The 16,319-nt window shown below is 50.8% G+C and overlaps 2 protein-coding genes across 2 annotated transcripts; both read right to left on the reverse strand.

Annotated features, from left to right (window-relative positions):
- Positions 1-1,952: 1,952 nt before the first annotated feature.
- LOC142076435 (olfactory receptor 14C36-like) lies at positions 1,953-2,888 on the reverse strand. The gene has a single exon (XM_075138737.1). It carries the CDS (start codon positions 2,886-2,888, stop codon positions 1,953-1,955), a length of 936 nt encoding a protein of 311 aa, XP_074994838.1.
- Positions 2,889-15,101: 12,213 nt separating this feature from the next.
- Positions 15,102-16,037, reverse strand: LOC142076434 (olfactory receptor 14J1-like). The gene has a single exon (XM_075138736.1). The coding sequence runs from the start codon at positions 16,035-16,037 to the stop codon at positions 15,102-15,104; it is 936 nt and encodes a 311-aa protein (XP_074994837.1).
- Between the last annotated feature and the right edge of the window lie 282 nt (positions 16,038-16,319).

The raw sequence follows: 16,319 nt of genomic DNA on the forward strand, positions 1-16,319 counted from the left end.
AACTTTGGAGTTTGCAGCTGACTTTGACTTCTTGAGAGGTTTCTTCAGCCTCCTCTCAGTGCCTGAGTTTCATGGACTCGACACCAAACCCATCAGAGGGGTCATTAAAATGCCTTGGGCTGGGCCTCTGCTGCTGAGCTGGGCCGGGCTCCTGGGACGGAGGGAGCTCGTGGCGAGCGGGCAGCGCTGCAGAGAGACAGCTCTGCCCAGGAGCAGCTCCTCTGCAAAGCGCAGTAGATGTGACATACCACGGGTTACTCAGCATCAGAGCCACCTTTACATTGCGGTTGGACTCAATGATCTTAAAGGGCTTTTCCAACCTAAATGATTCTATCATTCTATGATTCTATGATTGCCTTTGCCTACCTGTCATCACTGCCTCTAGTTTTCTGCTCTAACGAGCCCCTCGGGAGGCTTTGTTAGTAACGGCCCCCAGTGGGACCCATTAACACTCCCTGAAACTGTAGGGCTTGCTTCTGGCACTGACTTCTTCAGTGGTTCCTTCAGGCTCCTCTCAGTGTCTTAGTTCATGGTCTCAGCATCGAATACACCATGGGACTCGTTAAAATGGAAAAAGACGTGCCTCTTCCCATTATTTTTTGCAAGTCTTCAAGACTTACACAGTTAATTGGAGAGGTGTCCAGAGAGAACGTGAAGTGGAAGATTTCCAAGCTTTCAATGAGCACTTAATAAAGGAGGATTTTTGATTTTTAAGAGTTTGGGGCTTTTTTTAAATTCACAGCAGAAGTGATAGCAGCATTCTCCAATCAATATTGATGTGTGTGTGTGTGTGTCTCCAAATAAAGTCAAGATGGGTAGGAAGAGCTCCTCCTTGAGGTCAGGCATGGACAACCTCCCTGCTCACCTCCCCACCCCTGCCCTTTCTCTCATGGGCCACCTGGGACTTGCATTACTTCTCCTTCCATCAGACTTCTCCAGTGAAGTCTGCAGCTGGAGGTTACAGCTCCTTTGCACCAACTCCCACCTGCTTTCCTTAGAGACCTGGTTGCGCACAGGCCCAGCTGCCTTTCTCTTTGTTTCAAAGCAACAGAAGGAAAACCTAGCAAAGTTGAGCAAACAATAACCCCCACCCTCCTCAACTGTCTGCTGAGTCCAAGCTGCCTCCAGTGAGGTTCACCATCCTCAGGGGATGGCCTCACTAGAAAGGTCTGAGAGAGAGAGGTCGGAAAGAATAGCTGTAAGCACAAGGCAGGGGTTGGCTGAAGAGGTAATTAGACTGCAGAAAGACAAGGGCAGGCCTCTAACTCCCTGAAGCTCAAAGCAGCACCTGGGGAGTTGAGAGGGATCTGAGTGAACAAGGAGTAAGGGGAGGGGAAAACTGGAGAGCGGAGGACAGGGTACAGGTACAGACAGGCTGCTGGGAAGGTGCCTTTAGGCTTGGGCAGGCAGAATACTCTAGACTAGATGAGACCAGACTAGTTCAGCTGGAAAGGACCTACAGTCATCATCTACTGCATCTGCAAAGGTGAGGGAGGTTAAAGACACAGTATCATGAACAGAGTCTTGGCAATGATAGCACAGAGGAAGGTACATCCTTCACCTCCTGCAGCTGATACGCTTCCTGGAAATCCCCATTTTGTCCTGGTCATTTTAAACGTTGTCATTTTATTACAAGTTTTCCGTCATCTCAGCTGATGAAAAGGTGCTCATGTGTTTTTTAAAAGTGTCAAGCAGTTCCTTCCCTTTCCAGGCGGAGCTCAGCTGTCTGGCCATGGGCATCGAGGGTCGCTTGTAGAGGCCCCGCTGTAGCGGAGGTGTTTCCCTGCCACTGGCCACTGTCACACAGGACAGGAGGTCTCCTGCAGGAGACCAGACCCCTCAGGAGCTGAGTAAAGGTTTCTGAGTAAACACGATTATAACCAGTACAATGACCAAATGACACAAGTTGCTTGAGATCACTTGGAGAAACCTTGTGAAGAGAGATGGGCAGCTTAATGCTGCTGAAATACTACTTCTCGCATCAGCTTCTTCAGGGCATTCTTGAGTTCCTTGTTCCTCATGCTGTAGATGAGGGGGTTCACTGCTGGCGGTACCAGCGTGTAGAGAACTGTCACGACCAGATCCAAGGATGGGGAGGAGATGGAGGGGGGCTTCAGATAGGCAAATATGATGGTGCTGACAAACAGGGAGACCACAGCCAGGTGAGGGATGCACGTGGAAAAGGCTTTGTGCCGCCCTTGTTCTGAGGGGATCCTCAGAACGGCCCTGAAGATCTGCACGTAGGACACCACAATGAACACAAAACATCCAAAACCTAAAGAAAAAGTAACCACAACAAGCCCAATTTCACTGAGGTAGGCGTGTGAGCAGGAGAGCTTGAGGAGTGGGGGGATTTCACAGAAGAACTGGTCCACAGCATTGCCCTTGCAGAGGGGCAGTGAAAATGTATTGGCAGTGTGCAGCAGAGCAGTGAGAAACCCATTGCCCCAGGCAGCTCCTGCCATGTGGACACAAGCTCTGCTGCCCAGGAGGGTCCCGTAGTGCAGAGGTTGGCAGATGGCAACATAGCGGTCATAGGCCATGATGGTGAGAATATAATACTCTGCCACTAACAAGAAGGCGAAGAGAAAGACCTGTGCAGCACATCCTGCGTAGGAGATGGCCCTGGTGTCCCAGAGGGAATTGGCCATGGATTTGGGAACAGTGGTGGAGATGGAGCCCAGGTCAAGGATGGAGAGGTTGAGGAGGAAGAAGTACATGGGGGTGTGGAGGCGGTGGTCGCAGGCTATGGCGGTGATGATGAGGCCGTTGCCCAGCAGGGCAGCCAGGTAGATGCCCAGGAAGAGCCAGAAGTGCAAGAGCTGCAGCTCCCGTGTGTCTGCGAAGGCCAGGAGGAGGAACTGGGTGATGGAGCTGGTGTTGGACATCTGCTGCCTCTGGGCATGGGGGACTGTCCAAGAGGGAAAAGACAGTGACAAGTTAGGAGAGACTTCTCTGAGCAAAATCAAAGCCATTTCCCATAGGACCCCCCCAAAGTGTCTCTCTGCATTCAGGAAGACCTTTGGCAGGTCCCTTGCACGAGCTCTGGTTGGTGCTGGCTGAGGGTGCCCCAGGGAGCCGCAGGCTCTGCTCTGGGCTCTGGAGGAGTCAGTCCTGCCCCACAGCAATAGGGAAACAGGAACATGATCTCAGATTAAATCCACTCGTGATACCAAAGAGCTTCTCAGCATTGTTGCTGCCAATTCACCTGCCTGCAGAGCAGAGCTGTGGGGATTTTGGTTTGTGCCTTCTGGTCTGGTTGCCCCACCACAGCTGAGCAGTGTTTCTAATGCAGAAATCCTGGGCATTTCTGCTGCACTGCAAGTGAAATTGTGTGGGTCCTGAGAGGCAAAGGGACTGTCCCTCAGTGCAGAGTGAGGACAGCCACTCTGCCCATCAGCCCTGATCTCAGCTGCCCTGTGCTGGCAGCTCTTTCAGCTGGAGGACTATGGCACTCGCGTGTTCCCCCCAAAAGAAACGGGACAGTGCTGGGAGCAGAGGAATCTACGTTCTGAGTGCACATCTCCAAAGCCCTCACCCCATCGTACCTGAGGAGGATCTCAGCTCTCCCCTCCCCACCAGGGACACAGAGGGCTCCTTACAGCTGCCCACATACAGCCACCCAGCAGCATTTCAATGGCCTTAGCACTGAGGTGGCTTCTCCATGGGGCTCCTGCATGACATAGAGATGCCATGGGAGAGCTTTGCCCTACTGGCAGGCAGCCTGCAGCCCAGCAGGACCTCCCAAGGAAAGACTTTACTCTCCTAAATTTCCTGTGTCCTGGAAGGAGGGTGAGATGTGTGCCAGCCGCACACCCTGCAGTACCCAGAGCCCCAAAGGTTAACAGGGTGCGAGTTGGATGCTTTTCCTCCACGGACATATGGGCATGACAGTAGACACAGCGTTGGTGTCTGAGCTGCACTTGAATCCTCACCCCCCACAGCAGTGAGTGTCACCGTAAGAACAAGGGCGTCAGGGAGAAGAGGAGAACGTGCCAAAGTTCCCCTGCCAAGGGAGGCAGGGGAGGGAGACACAGTCAGAGACTTGAATTTTTCTCCTCTTTGGTGGTCAGGCTGCTGGGAAGGCAACTCATGGCCAAGTGTCCATGACATGAAGGGCAGAGGCTCTGCTGTGTGAGTGAGGAGAGCAGGGGGTTGCTCCAGGGAAAGCATCTGCACTGCAGGGGATGGCAGGGAGGTGCCTGAAGCCCTCCTGCCATGGCCTTTCTGGGAGCAGTTCTCTCTTCCTCGCTGCCCATGGCTCTGCTGCCTGGAGCTCTTCTGGGCCAGGACCTGTTTCTCTGCCCTCACCTCTCCTCCCTCTTCATGCTCACAAAGCCCATCCGCCCTGCTGCGTGCTCAGCTCTGCCCTGCAGACACCTCCTGGCAGCAGGGCACTGCCCAGGAACATCTCGGTGTGTGCAGGGTCTAAGGAGCAGCTCAGGCAAGTCCTAACGAGAACTGGGGTCTCATTGCCTACTCCAGAGCAGAGCAATCAATTCCCATCTCCCACTGCCCACCCAGCCAAGCCAGGGGAGAAAACTCAAAGCACTCACTTCTTCCCTTTCAGGTAATCCCCTACCTCGACACCCATCTTTAACATGACCCTCTGCAACTGTCCTCCGGGTGATGGAGAAGCCTGAGCAGCCCTGACCCACGCTGCACCCTCTGGACAGCAGAAGGACCCTGCCCTGCCGGGGCTCACTCCTTCCACCACTTCTAGCATTTGTAGATGGACACCATATTGAGGAGAGCAGACACTGCACTGGAGGGCAGGCCTGCCATCGTGAAGGACAAAGACAGGCCACAGGGATTTGCATAAATAACATCTCGATGTCCAGTAAAGACAAACCTGAAGTCCTGCCTTGACGTGCACCAATCCCGTGCAATGAGAGAGGCCAGGGGCTGTGTGGCTGGGTAGCAGCTCTGCAGGAAGGGCTCTGGTGGTCCTTGGATTTCATTAGGCAAAACGGGAGCCATCACCAACAAAGGCTAATGGCATCACTTGCTTCTCTCTTCATTCCTTGATATTACAAGTGCTTCCCTTTTATTGTCATAATACCCTCCAAAAAGAACAGCCTACCCTCTGAAACCTTTCCCCATTGGCCGTGCATTTCTTGTTTCGTTCCCTCTTTTGATATTTCTGAGGTGGTTGCTGTGGAAGTTTTCAACCTTGGGTAGCAACTCAGTTAAGCACATCATTCTCTTTCAGTCCTTGTAGTGCCCTGCAGTTCCCCATCTTGTTGTCTTGTTTGAGACACTGACCCACAAACCTTAACTGCTGACATGCTGGAGTTTCAGTCCAGAGGGACCTTGACACACATGGGGACATGGCCAACAGAAACCTCCTGAAGTTTTAAAGGCGAAGGGGGCAAAGTCTGCACTGGGTCAGAAGAACCTCGTGCCTCAGGACAGGCTGGGACCTGTCTGGCTGAGGATTGTTCTGAGGAGAAGGGCATGGGAGTTCTGGTGGATGCCCTAGGAGCCGATGGGTTTCCCATTTGGAAAGGAGGATGGAGAAACTGGAGAAGGTCCAGAGGAAGGCTTCCAGAGGAAGGACCCAGTTACCATGGGCTTAGGAGCCTAAAGCACATGAGCTGTGTGGAGAGGCTGAGGCAACTGGGCCTCTTTAGTCTGCTGAAGGGGAGGCACAGGGCAGTCTAAAAGCAGGCGACACCTGCCTGGAGAGGTGGTGGAGCCAAGCTCTTCTGCAATGGCAGATGCTATGGCAGAGACAACAGCCACAAGCTTCTTCCTGGGGGCTTCAGACTGGGCCTCAGGAAAAACTGGCTAGGAGGGTGATGCTGCACTGCAGCAGGACACCCAGAGACTCTCTGTGCTCTCCATCTCTGGAGGTTTTCAGGTTTCAGCTCTACAAAGTCACCGCTGACCTGACCCGACCCGCAGTTGGTGATTCCCCAGCCTTTGGTTGGAGCGTGGACTGGAGACCCGCAGTAGTCCCTTTACCCACCATCTCTTCCATGCCCTTGTGCCTTGCAGTGAACCCGTGTTGTTGAGGCTCACAAAATCAAACTAGGCAGGTGATAGGTTCAAAACTAAACTTGATTTAAGCAAAAATTTTTTAGCAGGAAGGTAACTCGAAATGAGGCTCATCAAAATCATTCAACACTCTGACGGTATCAGTAAACCATAGGTTCAGGATGGTTTATGAGGAATTAATACTACATGGCCGGCTTTTGAAATGAGCATCTAAAATATGCACAGTCACTGACCTATAAGATGAGGGCTCTCAACCTCGTTAACTGCATCCTCTTGGATTATGGTGGGTTTATTCTGCTCACGGTCCCTTACTTCCAGCTCAGGGGGCTGAATACCCTCAGGATAACTGCTCTGACTATTAAAGACTGAGGCAAAGAAGGCATTGAGTACCTCAGCCTTCTCCTCGTCCTCGGTGGCACTGTTCCCCACCCCCTCCAATAAAGGATGGAGATTCTCCTTGGCTCTTTTTTTGTCATTAATATATTTATAAAAACATTTTTTGTTGTCTCTTATGACAGTGGCCAGATTGTGCTCTAGCAGAGCTTTTCCCTTTCTAATCTTCTCTCTGCATGACCTAACGCGAGTCCCCCATTGAAGACCTGCTGCTCTGAGGAGACCAACTCAACTTGCCCTCTGGTGGGGCTCCATTTATATCTTAGTTGAATCTGACCTGTGGTCAACTCTGAGTGGCTGAGAGCCTTAATTTTCTTACTCCTCGTCCAAGGTGTATACGTGACCATAATTACTGACCCAAAGTGCGTTCGTGACGGTTGGCACTCGTCACCGTAAGGGCGCGAAAAGTAAGGACGCAGCGGTCCTGATGCCCCCCCTGCCACAAGCTGCTTCTGGGGAAATGGCAAAACCACTGACACAGACTACTGCTCGAGATGCTGGAGAACCCCTTCACTGGACAACAGACAAGGGAAAGGCATCTGAGCTTTTGAAGCGCGCATTAACAACTGCACCTGCTCTGGGATTGACAGACTTCATGTTTGTACGTGAAGAAATGTAACTATCCCAGCCAAAACCAGACCAGTCTGGTAGCTCAAGGACCCTTTGCTTGTGTCCCTAGGACAGCTGCCGCAGCACTCCTGGTTGAACAGAGTGACAATGTGGTGCTTGGATCCCCTCTAGTGGTACAAAGGCCACATGAAATTGAAATGCTGGTGTCACAGCGCCTTACCCAGGCACTGGGTACATCATTATGAGCTGATTCTCTTAATGGTGGAAAACATAACAATGAAGTGATGTAACATGCTGAACCCTGCTACTCTGCTCCCTCCTCCTGGGGAAGAAAATCCACATCCTGATTGTGTGGTAACAGCCTGTGAAGCCAGAAAGACTTGAAAATACTTAACAGACGTACCATTTCCAGATCCTGATCTTGAACTATGTGTAGACAGGTCCTCATATTATCTGAACAGTAACTGGGTTAGAGGTTATTCAGAAACTACTAAAATGAAGTAGCAGAGGCTTCAGCACTCAGTCTGAAGCTGAGTGCCCAAGCAGCAGAATTGATTGCATTAACAAAGACTTTCCAGCTGTCCAGAGAAAAGACTGTAAATACATGTATATTCTATCACCATTATTATTATTATTATTTTCCCTTTCTTTTCTGTACTATTAAACTGTCTTTATCTCAATCCACAAAATTTACTTCTTTTTTTTTTTCCGATTCTCTCCCCCATCCCACTGTGGTGGGGGGCAGTGAGTGAGCAGTTGTGTGGTGTTTGGCTGCCTGCCGGGTTAAACCACAATCATCTGTATCAGTATGTGTGATGATATCTATATCTGCAATGGGATCAGTATCATAGAATCATAGAACACTTTGGGTTGGAAGGGACCTTTAAAGGTCATCTAGTCCAACCCCCCTGCCATGAGCAGGGACATCTTCAGCTAGAGCAGGTTGCTCAGAGCCCCGTCCAACCTGACCTTGAGTGTTTCCAGGGACAGGGCATCTACCACCTCTCTGGGCAACCTGTGCCAGTGTTTTACCACCCTCACTGTAAAAAACTTCTTCCTTCCATCTACTCAAAATTTACCCTCTTTTAGTTTAAAACCATTCCCCCTTGTCCTGTCGCAACAGGCCCTACTAAAATGTCTCTCCCCATCTTTCTTACAAGCCCCTTTCAGTACTGAAAGGCTGCAATCAGGTGTCCCCAAAGCCGCCTCTTCTCCAGGCTGAACAACCCCAACTCTCTCAGCCTTTCTTCACAGCAGAGGCGTTCCATCCCCCTGACCATTTTTGTGGCCCTCCTCTGGACCCACTCCAACAGGTCCATGTCCTTCCTGGGCGGAGGGCTCCAAAGCTGGACGCAGTGCTCCAGGTGGGGTCTCACCAGAGCAGAATGGAGAGGCAGAATCACCTCTCTCGACCTGCGGCCATGCTGCTTTTGATGCAGCCCAGGATATGGTTGGCCTTCTGGGCTGTGAGCACACATTGCTGTCTCATGTCCAGCTTTTCCTCCACCAGGACTCCCAAGTCCTTCTCGGCAGGGCTGCTCTCAATCCCTTCATCCCCCAGCCTGTATTGAGACTGGGAGTTGACCCAACCCAGGTGCAGGATCTTGCACTTGGCCTTGTTGAACCTCCCGAGGTTCACACGTGCCCACTTCTCCAGCTTGTACAGGTCCCTCTGGATGGCATCCCATCCCTCAGGTGTGTCAACCGTACCACTCGCTTTGGTGTCATCTGCAAACTTGCTGATGGTGCACTCGATCCCACTGTCTATGTCATTGATGAAGATATTAAACAGTAACGGTCCCAATACAGACCCCTGTGGGACACCACTGGTCACCGATCTCTATCTGGACATTGAGCCGTTGGCCACTACCCTCTGGATGTGAACATCCAACCAATTCCTCACCCACTGGACTGTCTACCCATCGAAGCCATACCTCTCCAAATTAGAGAGAAGGGTGTTGTGGGGGACCGTGTCAAAGGCCTTACAGAGGTCCAGATAGACGACAGCTGTAGTCCTTCCCATGTCCACTGATGTAGTCACTCCATCATAGAAGGCCACTAGGTTGATCAGGGAGGACTCGCCCTGGGTGAAGCCATGCTGGCTGTCTCGACTCACCTCCCTGTCTTCCATGTGCCTTAGCATAGCTTCCAGGAGGATCTGTTCCATGATCTTCCCAGGCACAGAGGTGAGACTGACTGGCCTGTAGTCCCCCGGGTCTTCCTTTTTTCCCGTTTCAAAAATGGGGGTTATGTTTCCCCTTTTCCAGTCAGCGGGAACTTCACTGGACTTCCACGGCTTCTCAACTATCATGGATCGTGGCTTAGCAATGTCATCCACCAGTTCCTTCAGAACCCATGGATGGATCTCATCAGGTCCCATGGACTTGTGCACCTTCAAGTTCCTTAGACGGTCTCAAACCTGATCTTCTCCTACAGTGGGCAGCTCTTCATTCTCCCAATCCCTGCCTTTGCTTTCTGCGGCCTGGGCACTGAGGCTTGAGCACTTGCTGGTGAAGGCTGAAGCAAAAAAGTCATTGAGTACCTCAGCCTTCTCTGTATCTCGGGTAACCAGGTCTCCCGTTTCATTCCAGAGAGGGCCCACATTTTCCCTAGTCTTCCTTTTATCCCCAACGCACCTATAGAAGCTTTTCTTGTTGCCCTTGATGTCCCTGGCCAGATTTAATTCTCTCAGGGCTTTAGCTTTGCTAACCTGATCCCTGGCTGATTGGACAATTTCTCTGTATTCCTCCCAGGCTACCTGTCCTTGCTCCCACCCTCTTCCTTTTTGTGTTTGAGTTTGTCCAGGAGCTCCTTGTTCATCCATGCAGGCTTCCTGGTGGTTTTGATTGACTTCCTCTTTGTTGGGATGCATCGCTCCTGATCTTGGAGGTGGTGATCCTTAAGTATTAACCATCTTTCTTGGGCCCCTCTTCCCTCCAGGGCTTTATCCTGTGGCACTCTACCAAGCAGATTGTTGTGGTTTAACCTGGCAGGCAGCCAAATACCACGCAGCCGCTCACTCACTCCCCCCGCCCCCCCAATGGGACGGGGAGAGAATCGGAAGGGTAGGAGTGAGAAAAAAACTCGTGGGTTGAGATAAAGACAGTTTAATAGAACAGAAAAGGGAGAATAATGATAATAAATAATGATAGAATATACAAAATGAGTGATACACAATGCAATTGCTCACCACCCGCGCTGACCAATAACCAAGTAGCGATCGGTACTTCCTGGATCACGCCTACCCTTCATATACTGAGCATGACGTCACATGGTATGGAATACCCCATTGGCCAGCTGGGCTGGCTGTCCTGATTATGTTCCCTCCCATCTTGTGTACCTAGCTCAGTCAGTAGGCACGGGAGCTGTCCTTGGACTAGGAGGGCACTTAGCAACAACTGAAAACATCAGTGTGTTATCAACATTCTCCTGGTACTAAATCCAAAACACAGCACTAGGAAGAAATTTAACCCTATCCCAGCCGAAACCAGGACAGTATCCACCCCTTATTCCATACCATTTACGTTATGCTTAGGTCTCACATTTTTCGATACCTTTCAATTAATCACCACTATCTTTTTTATATATATACATATATAATACATATACATACATATATACATATAATACATATACATACATATATATACATAAATATATATAAATGTCCATTGAGTTCTTTTAGTCCACAACTTTGGGCTCCATCTGTCACAACAGTCTTTTAGGGCCAGAAGGATGGTGTGTGGTGTTGAGCTGTTGCATCCTGAAGCCAGTTCTCATTTCGGTACTGCTGCACTCGTTCAGTTCTATCATCGTTGCACTTTGCTCGGTTTCATCGGAGTCAGCTCATTCTTCATTAATCTGGGTGATTTTCACTGCTATACCATTGATAGCAACCATAGAAATAATGATATACAATATCATATAACAATTGACATCAAAAAATTCAGTTCATTAGCTATTTTCACCCAAAATCAAATCCCCTTGAGGTACACACCGGACTTGCCCATCCTTTCGCATCACGCACCAAGTGTACCCAGGTCCTTGAGCAAAAGCAATCCCACGGATGGGTTTTCCCTTGCCAGAGGCAGGAGTAAGACAGACTGTCTTCCCAAGGATATTTCTTATGTGCACGACAGGGACTTTATCTCCATCTACAGTACGTAAGAGTCTTGATTGGGCAGGGCCAGCTCGATTAACAGACCCCCTAGTGTTGACTAACCAGGTGGCCTTTGCTAAATGTGTGTCCCAAGGCTTGAATGTCCCACCACCCATTGCCCTCAGTGTTGTCTTTAGCAGTCCGTTGTATCGTTCGATTTTCCCGGAGGCTGGTGCATGGTAGGGGATGTGATAGACCCACTCAATGCCGTGCTCTTTGGCCCAGGTGTCTATGAGGGTGTTTCGGAAGTGAGTCCCGTTGTCTGACTCAGTTCTTTCTGGGGTGCCATGTCGCCATAGGACTTGCTTTTCAAGGCCCAGGATGGTGTTCCGGGCAGTGGCATGGGGCACAGGGTATGTCTCCAGCCAGCCAGTGGTTGCTTCCACCATGGTGAGCACATAGCGCTTGCTGTGGCGGGTTTGTGGGAGTGTGATATAATCAATCTGCCAGGCCTCCCCATACTTGTATTTCAACCATCGTCCCCCATACCAAAGAGGCTTTACTCTCTTGGTTTGTTTGATTGCAGCGCTCGTTTCACATTCATGGATAACCTGTGCAATAGTGTCCATGGTTAAGTCCACCCCTCGATCACGAGCCCATCTGTATGTTGCATCTCTTCCTTGATGGCCTGAGGCATCATGGGCCCACCAAGCTATAAATAATTCACCCTTATGTTGACAGTCCAGATCCACCTGGGCCACTCCAATTTTAGCAGCCTGGTCCACCTGCTGGTTGTTTTGATGTTCTTCAGTGGCCCGACTCTTGGGTACGTGAGCATCTACGTGACGTACTTTTACAGTCAGGTTCTCTACTCGGGCAGCAATATCTTGCCACAGTGCGGCAGCCCAGATGGGTTTACCTCTGCGCTGCCAGTTGTTCTGCTTCCACTGCTGCAACCACCCCCACAGGGCATTTGCCACCATCCATGAGTCAGTATAGAGATAAAGTACTGGCCATTTTTCTCGTTCAGCAATGTCCAAGGCCAGCTGGATGGCTTTCACCTCTGCAAACTGGCTCGATTCACCTTCTCCTTCAGCAGTTTCTGCAACTTGGCCTATAGAGCTCCATACAGCAGCTTTCCACCTCCGATGCTTTCCCACAAGGCGACAGGACCCATCAGTGAATAGGGCATATTGCTTCTAAGTATACACAGGGAAAAATCGCTTCAGAATTGTCTTGGAGTGATTTGTACAGAGATTGAGGATAAAAGGGTCAGGGGGACCCTCCTGTTGAGTCACGAGGTTCAGAGAAGATCCGACTGGACCCAATCTTAGTCTCAGACTTGGACAACGGTTTATGGACAGTTACAAAAGGAATGAGGAGGCCCTTCCGTTGAGTCACGAGGTTCAGAGTAGACCCCCTTGCTCTCTAAACTCCTTCTCAGAGAGAAGTCTAGGTGCGGCCTAGGATCTACCCTTAGTCTCAGACCTGGGCAACGGTTTATGACTAAAGGGTTAAGGGTGTTTAGCAGCAAGTGTGTTCAGCAGTGCCTAAACATTAATCAATCTGACAGCTGTACAAAGAGTTAGTCAAGTTCCTGCAAATACTAAAACAACTTAACCACAGATTATACTTGTTAGTAATTGTAAACGCGCAAAAAGATCTAGGTCAATCAATACGTATATATATATGCAGATGAATATGGTACCAAAGCTGATCTCTTCTGATGCACAACATGCCAGTTGCAAGGTTGTACGTTAGGTACAAAGAGAGGAAACCTGCTCCGAAGGAGATGACGTAACTTACTGAAGGAGGAGAGGTGTTTATTCCAGATAAAGCACTACAGAGTTTTAGATATGGCTGTTATAAAATTTTCCATAAGCAACATCCGATTCTGACCTCCCCTGCAGCAAGATTTTAGAGGTTGTTTCTGTTTTCTTAGTGCCACTAGAAAAGAGTGACAGATATAGTTCAGTGCCATGGAGGGAATCTTCATAGCACTGGGGGTGTTTTTGTATAAAATTTGGTATTTGCCAATTTGTTTAAATTTCTGAAAGTCATATGGTTTAGTTTTTGGTAGTGCTGTGAGGAGCAGGGAGTTGGACTCCATGATCCTTATGGGTGCCTTCCAACTTGAGATATTGTAGGATTCTAGGATTGTGGGTGCTCTGGAAAGGCATTTAAAGGACAATGCAATCATCAGGCACAGTCAGTATTGTTTCACAAAGGGAAGGTCCTGTTAACCAATCTGATATCCTTCTATGATAACCAATCTATCCTTCTATAAGTCCTTATAGTGATCCACTTCATCACCTGCCTTGTGGATGAAGGGAAGGCGGTGGATGCAGTTTTTCTGGATGTCGGAAAGGCTTTTGATACAGTCCCTCAAAGCATCCTTCTGGGCAAGTTGTCCAGCCGTGAGATGAGGGGGTTCCTGGAGCACTCACGGGTGAAGAACTGGCTGGACGGCAGGGCTCAAAGTGTCGCAGTGAACGGGGCTGCATCTGGCTGGCAGCTGGTCACCAGTGGTGTTCCTCAGGGCTCCATCCTGGGGCCAGTTCTATACATTTATCAATGTTCAAGATATTTCTCAATGATCTGGAGGCAGGAGTGGAATCCGTTGTTAGCAAGTTTGCTGATGATCCCAAACTGGGAGGTGCTGTGGACTCTCTCGGGGGACGAGAGGCCTTGCCGAGGGATCCGGCTAGGTTGGAGCATTGAGCAGTCATCCTGAAGGGCATGACATTCAACGAGTCCAAATGCCGGGATCTGCACCCAGGATGGAGTAACGCTCCGGACACAAGTACAGAGTGGGAGGGGAGTGGCTGGAGAGCAGCCCTGCAGAAAGGGACCTGGGGGTGCTGGTTGGCAGCAGGCTCCATGTGAGTCTCAGCCTGGGCTTGCCCCACAGCAGTGCCTGCTGCAGGGTGCTGCAGAGCTCTGGGCACTCCCACCACAGCCCCAGCCTCTCGGAAGGACTCAGAAGCTCCTGGGGGTGGGGAGGGGCTCTCATCCTCCCCATCACTCCCAGAGCTCGAGGAGAGCAATGGCCCAAGGAATTGGTTCCGTCACTCTTGGGGTGCTGTTGTGTCCTTTCCAGAAGAGCCCCCACACAGCCGGTGCCACCCCCATCCCCAGGTCCAGTGGCACGGGAGCTGCCCCAAGCTGCTGAACAGAAAAACCTCTTTCTCCTGCTTCTTGCCTTCTTTCTGACCTACGCGTGGTGCTCCACTCTTCTCCAGGGAAACCCCTGCTCCACAGAGAGCCTTTCCCCAGGGGAGTGTGTCCGTGCTGGCCTGGCCAGTTGTTGCTGGCTCCCTCCCCTGAGGTGCCCACAGGGCCCAGAGCTGGTGCTGCTGCTCTGCAGAGCTGCCCTGGGAACATGGGATGACTCCCATTGGGCTTTGCATCCTTCAGGTTAGCCTTTTCCTTTGGGTGACTCCACTTTTGGAGGAAGTTTTGGAAACCTCCATTCACTATCCACCCTGAGGCACCCAGTGACCCAGAGATGCCCGGTCCTCTCCCGGTGGCTTCAGATCCCCTGTCAGAAGGTCGGACATCTTTGACCAGCCCTGTCCTATGTGAGAGAGCCTCAAGCAGAAGCCTTTTGACTGTCCAGGATCTCCATGGCATTGGGCACCAGTAAAGTGAAGGCTCACTCCAGCCCTCATTCCCTCACACATCAAGCCATGCCCTTGTCCCCCTAAGCCAATGCAGCACCCAAGCCCAACAGCAGGGCCTTTTAGCCTGCAATTCCCTGAGCGTATTCTGCACTCCTCTGTGGAAAGAAGAGCCCAAGCTGCACACGCTGCACGCAGGCAATCCCCTTTATTTACAGACATGCCACAAAGGAGGCCAGCATTGGCGCAGTGATAGACTCATTGAGAGAAGGCCTTTGGGCCAGACAGACTGGCTTCAGCCTCTTGAGAAGAAGGATAAAAGCAAACATTTCTGATCACGATTATAACAAGTACAATGCCCAAAGGACACAAGTTTCCTGAGATCACTTGGAGAAACCTTGTGAAGAGAGATGGGCAGCTTATTTCTGCTGAAATACTACTTCTCGAATCAGGTTCTTCAGGGCATTCTTGAGTTCCTTGTTCCTCATGCTGTAGATGATGGGGTTCACTGCTGGAGGTACCACTGAGTAAAGAACTGTCACGACCAGATCCAAGGATGAGGAGGAGATGGAGGGGGGCTTCAGGTAGGCAAACATGGCAGTGCTGACAAACAGGGAGACCACGGCCAGGTGAGGGAGGCACGTGGAGAAGGTTTTGTGCCACCCCTGCTCAGAGGGGATCCTCAACACAGCCCTGAAGATATGCACATAGGACAGCACGATGGAAATAAAACACCCAAAAGCTACTGAAAGGCTAAACTCTATAAGCCCAACTTCCCTGAGGTAGGTTTGTGAGCAGGAGAGCTTGAGGATCTGTGGGGTTTCACAGAAGAACTGGTCCACAGCATTGCCCTTGCAGAGGGGCAGTGAAAATGTATTGGCAGTGTGCAGCAGAGCAGTGAGAAACCCACTGCCCCAGGCAGCTGCTGCCATGTGGACACAAGCTCTGCTGCCCAGGAGGGTCCCGTAGTGCAGGGGTTGGCAGATGGCAACATAGCGGTCATAGGCCATGATGGTGAGAAGATAAAATTCTGCTGATATCAAAAACACAAAGAGAAAGAGCTGGGCAGCACATCCTGAGTAGGAGATGACCTTGGTGTCCCAGAGGGAATTGACCATGGATTTGGGAACAGTGGTGGAGATGGTACCCAGGTCAAGGATGGAGAGGTTGAGGAGGAAGAAGTACATGGGGGTGTGGAGGCGGTGGTCGCAGGCTATGGCCGTGATGATGAGGCCATTGCCCAGCAGGGCAGCCAGGTAGATGCCCAGGAAGAGCCAGAAGTGCAAGAGCTGCAGCTCCCGCGTGTCTGCGAAGGCCAGGAGGAGGAAGTGGGTGATGGAGCTGGTGTTGGACATCTGCTGCCTCTGGGCATGGGGGACTGTCCAAGAGGGAAAAGACAGTGACAAGTTAGGATAGACTTCTCTGAGCAAAATCAAAGCCATTTCTCATAGGAACCCCCCAAAAGTGTCTCTCTCCATTCAGGAAGACCTTTGGCAGGTCCCTTGCACGAGCTCTGGTTGGTGCTGGCTGAGGGTGCCCCAGGGAGCCGCAGGCTCTGCTCTGGGCTCTGGAGGAGTCAGTCCTGCCCCACAGCAATAGGGAAACAGGAACATGATCTCAGATTAAATCCACTCGTG

Source organism: Calonectris borealis, unplaced genomic scaffold, assembly GCF_964195595.1.
Source record: "Calonectris borealis unplaced genomic scaffold, bCalBor7.hap1.2 HAP1_SCAFFOLD_49, whole genome shotgun sequence".
Classification (NCBI taxonomy): domain Eukaryota; kingdom Metazoa; phylum Chordata; class Aves; order Procellariiformes; family Procellariidae; genus Calonectris; species Calonectris borealis.

Coding starts and splice junctions, on each gene's coding strand:
- LOC142076435 (XM_075138737.1), bottom strand. CDS start 2,888: ATGTCCAACACCAGCTCCATCACCCAGTTCCTCCTCCTGGCCTTCGCA.
- LOC142076434 (XM_075138736.1), bottom strand. CDS start 16,037: ATGTCCAACACCAGCTCCATCACCCACTTCCTCCTCCTGGCCTTCGCA.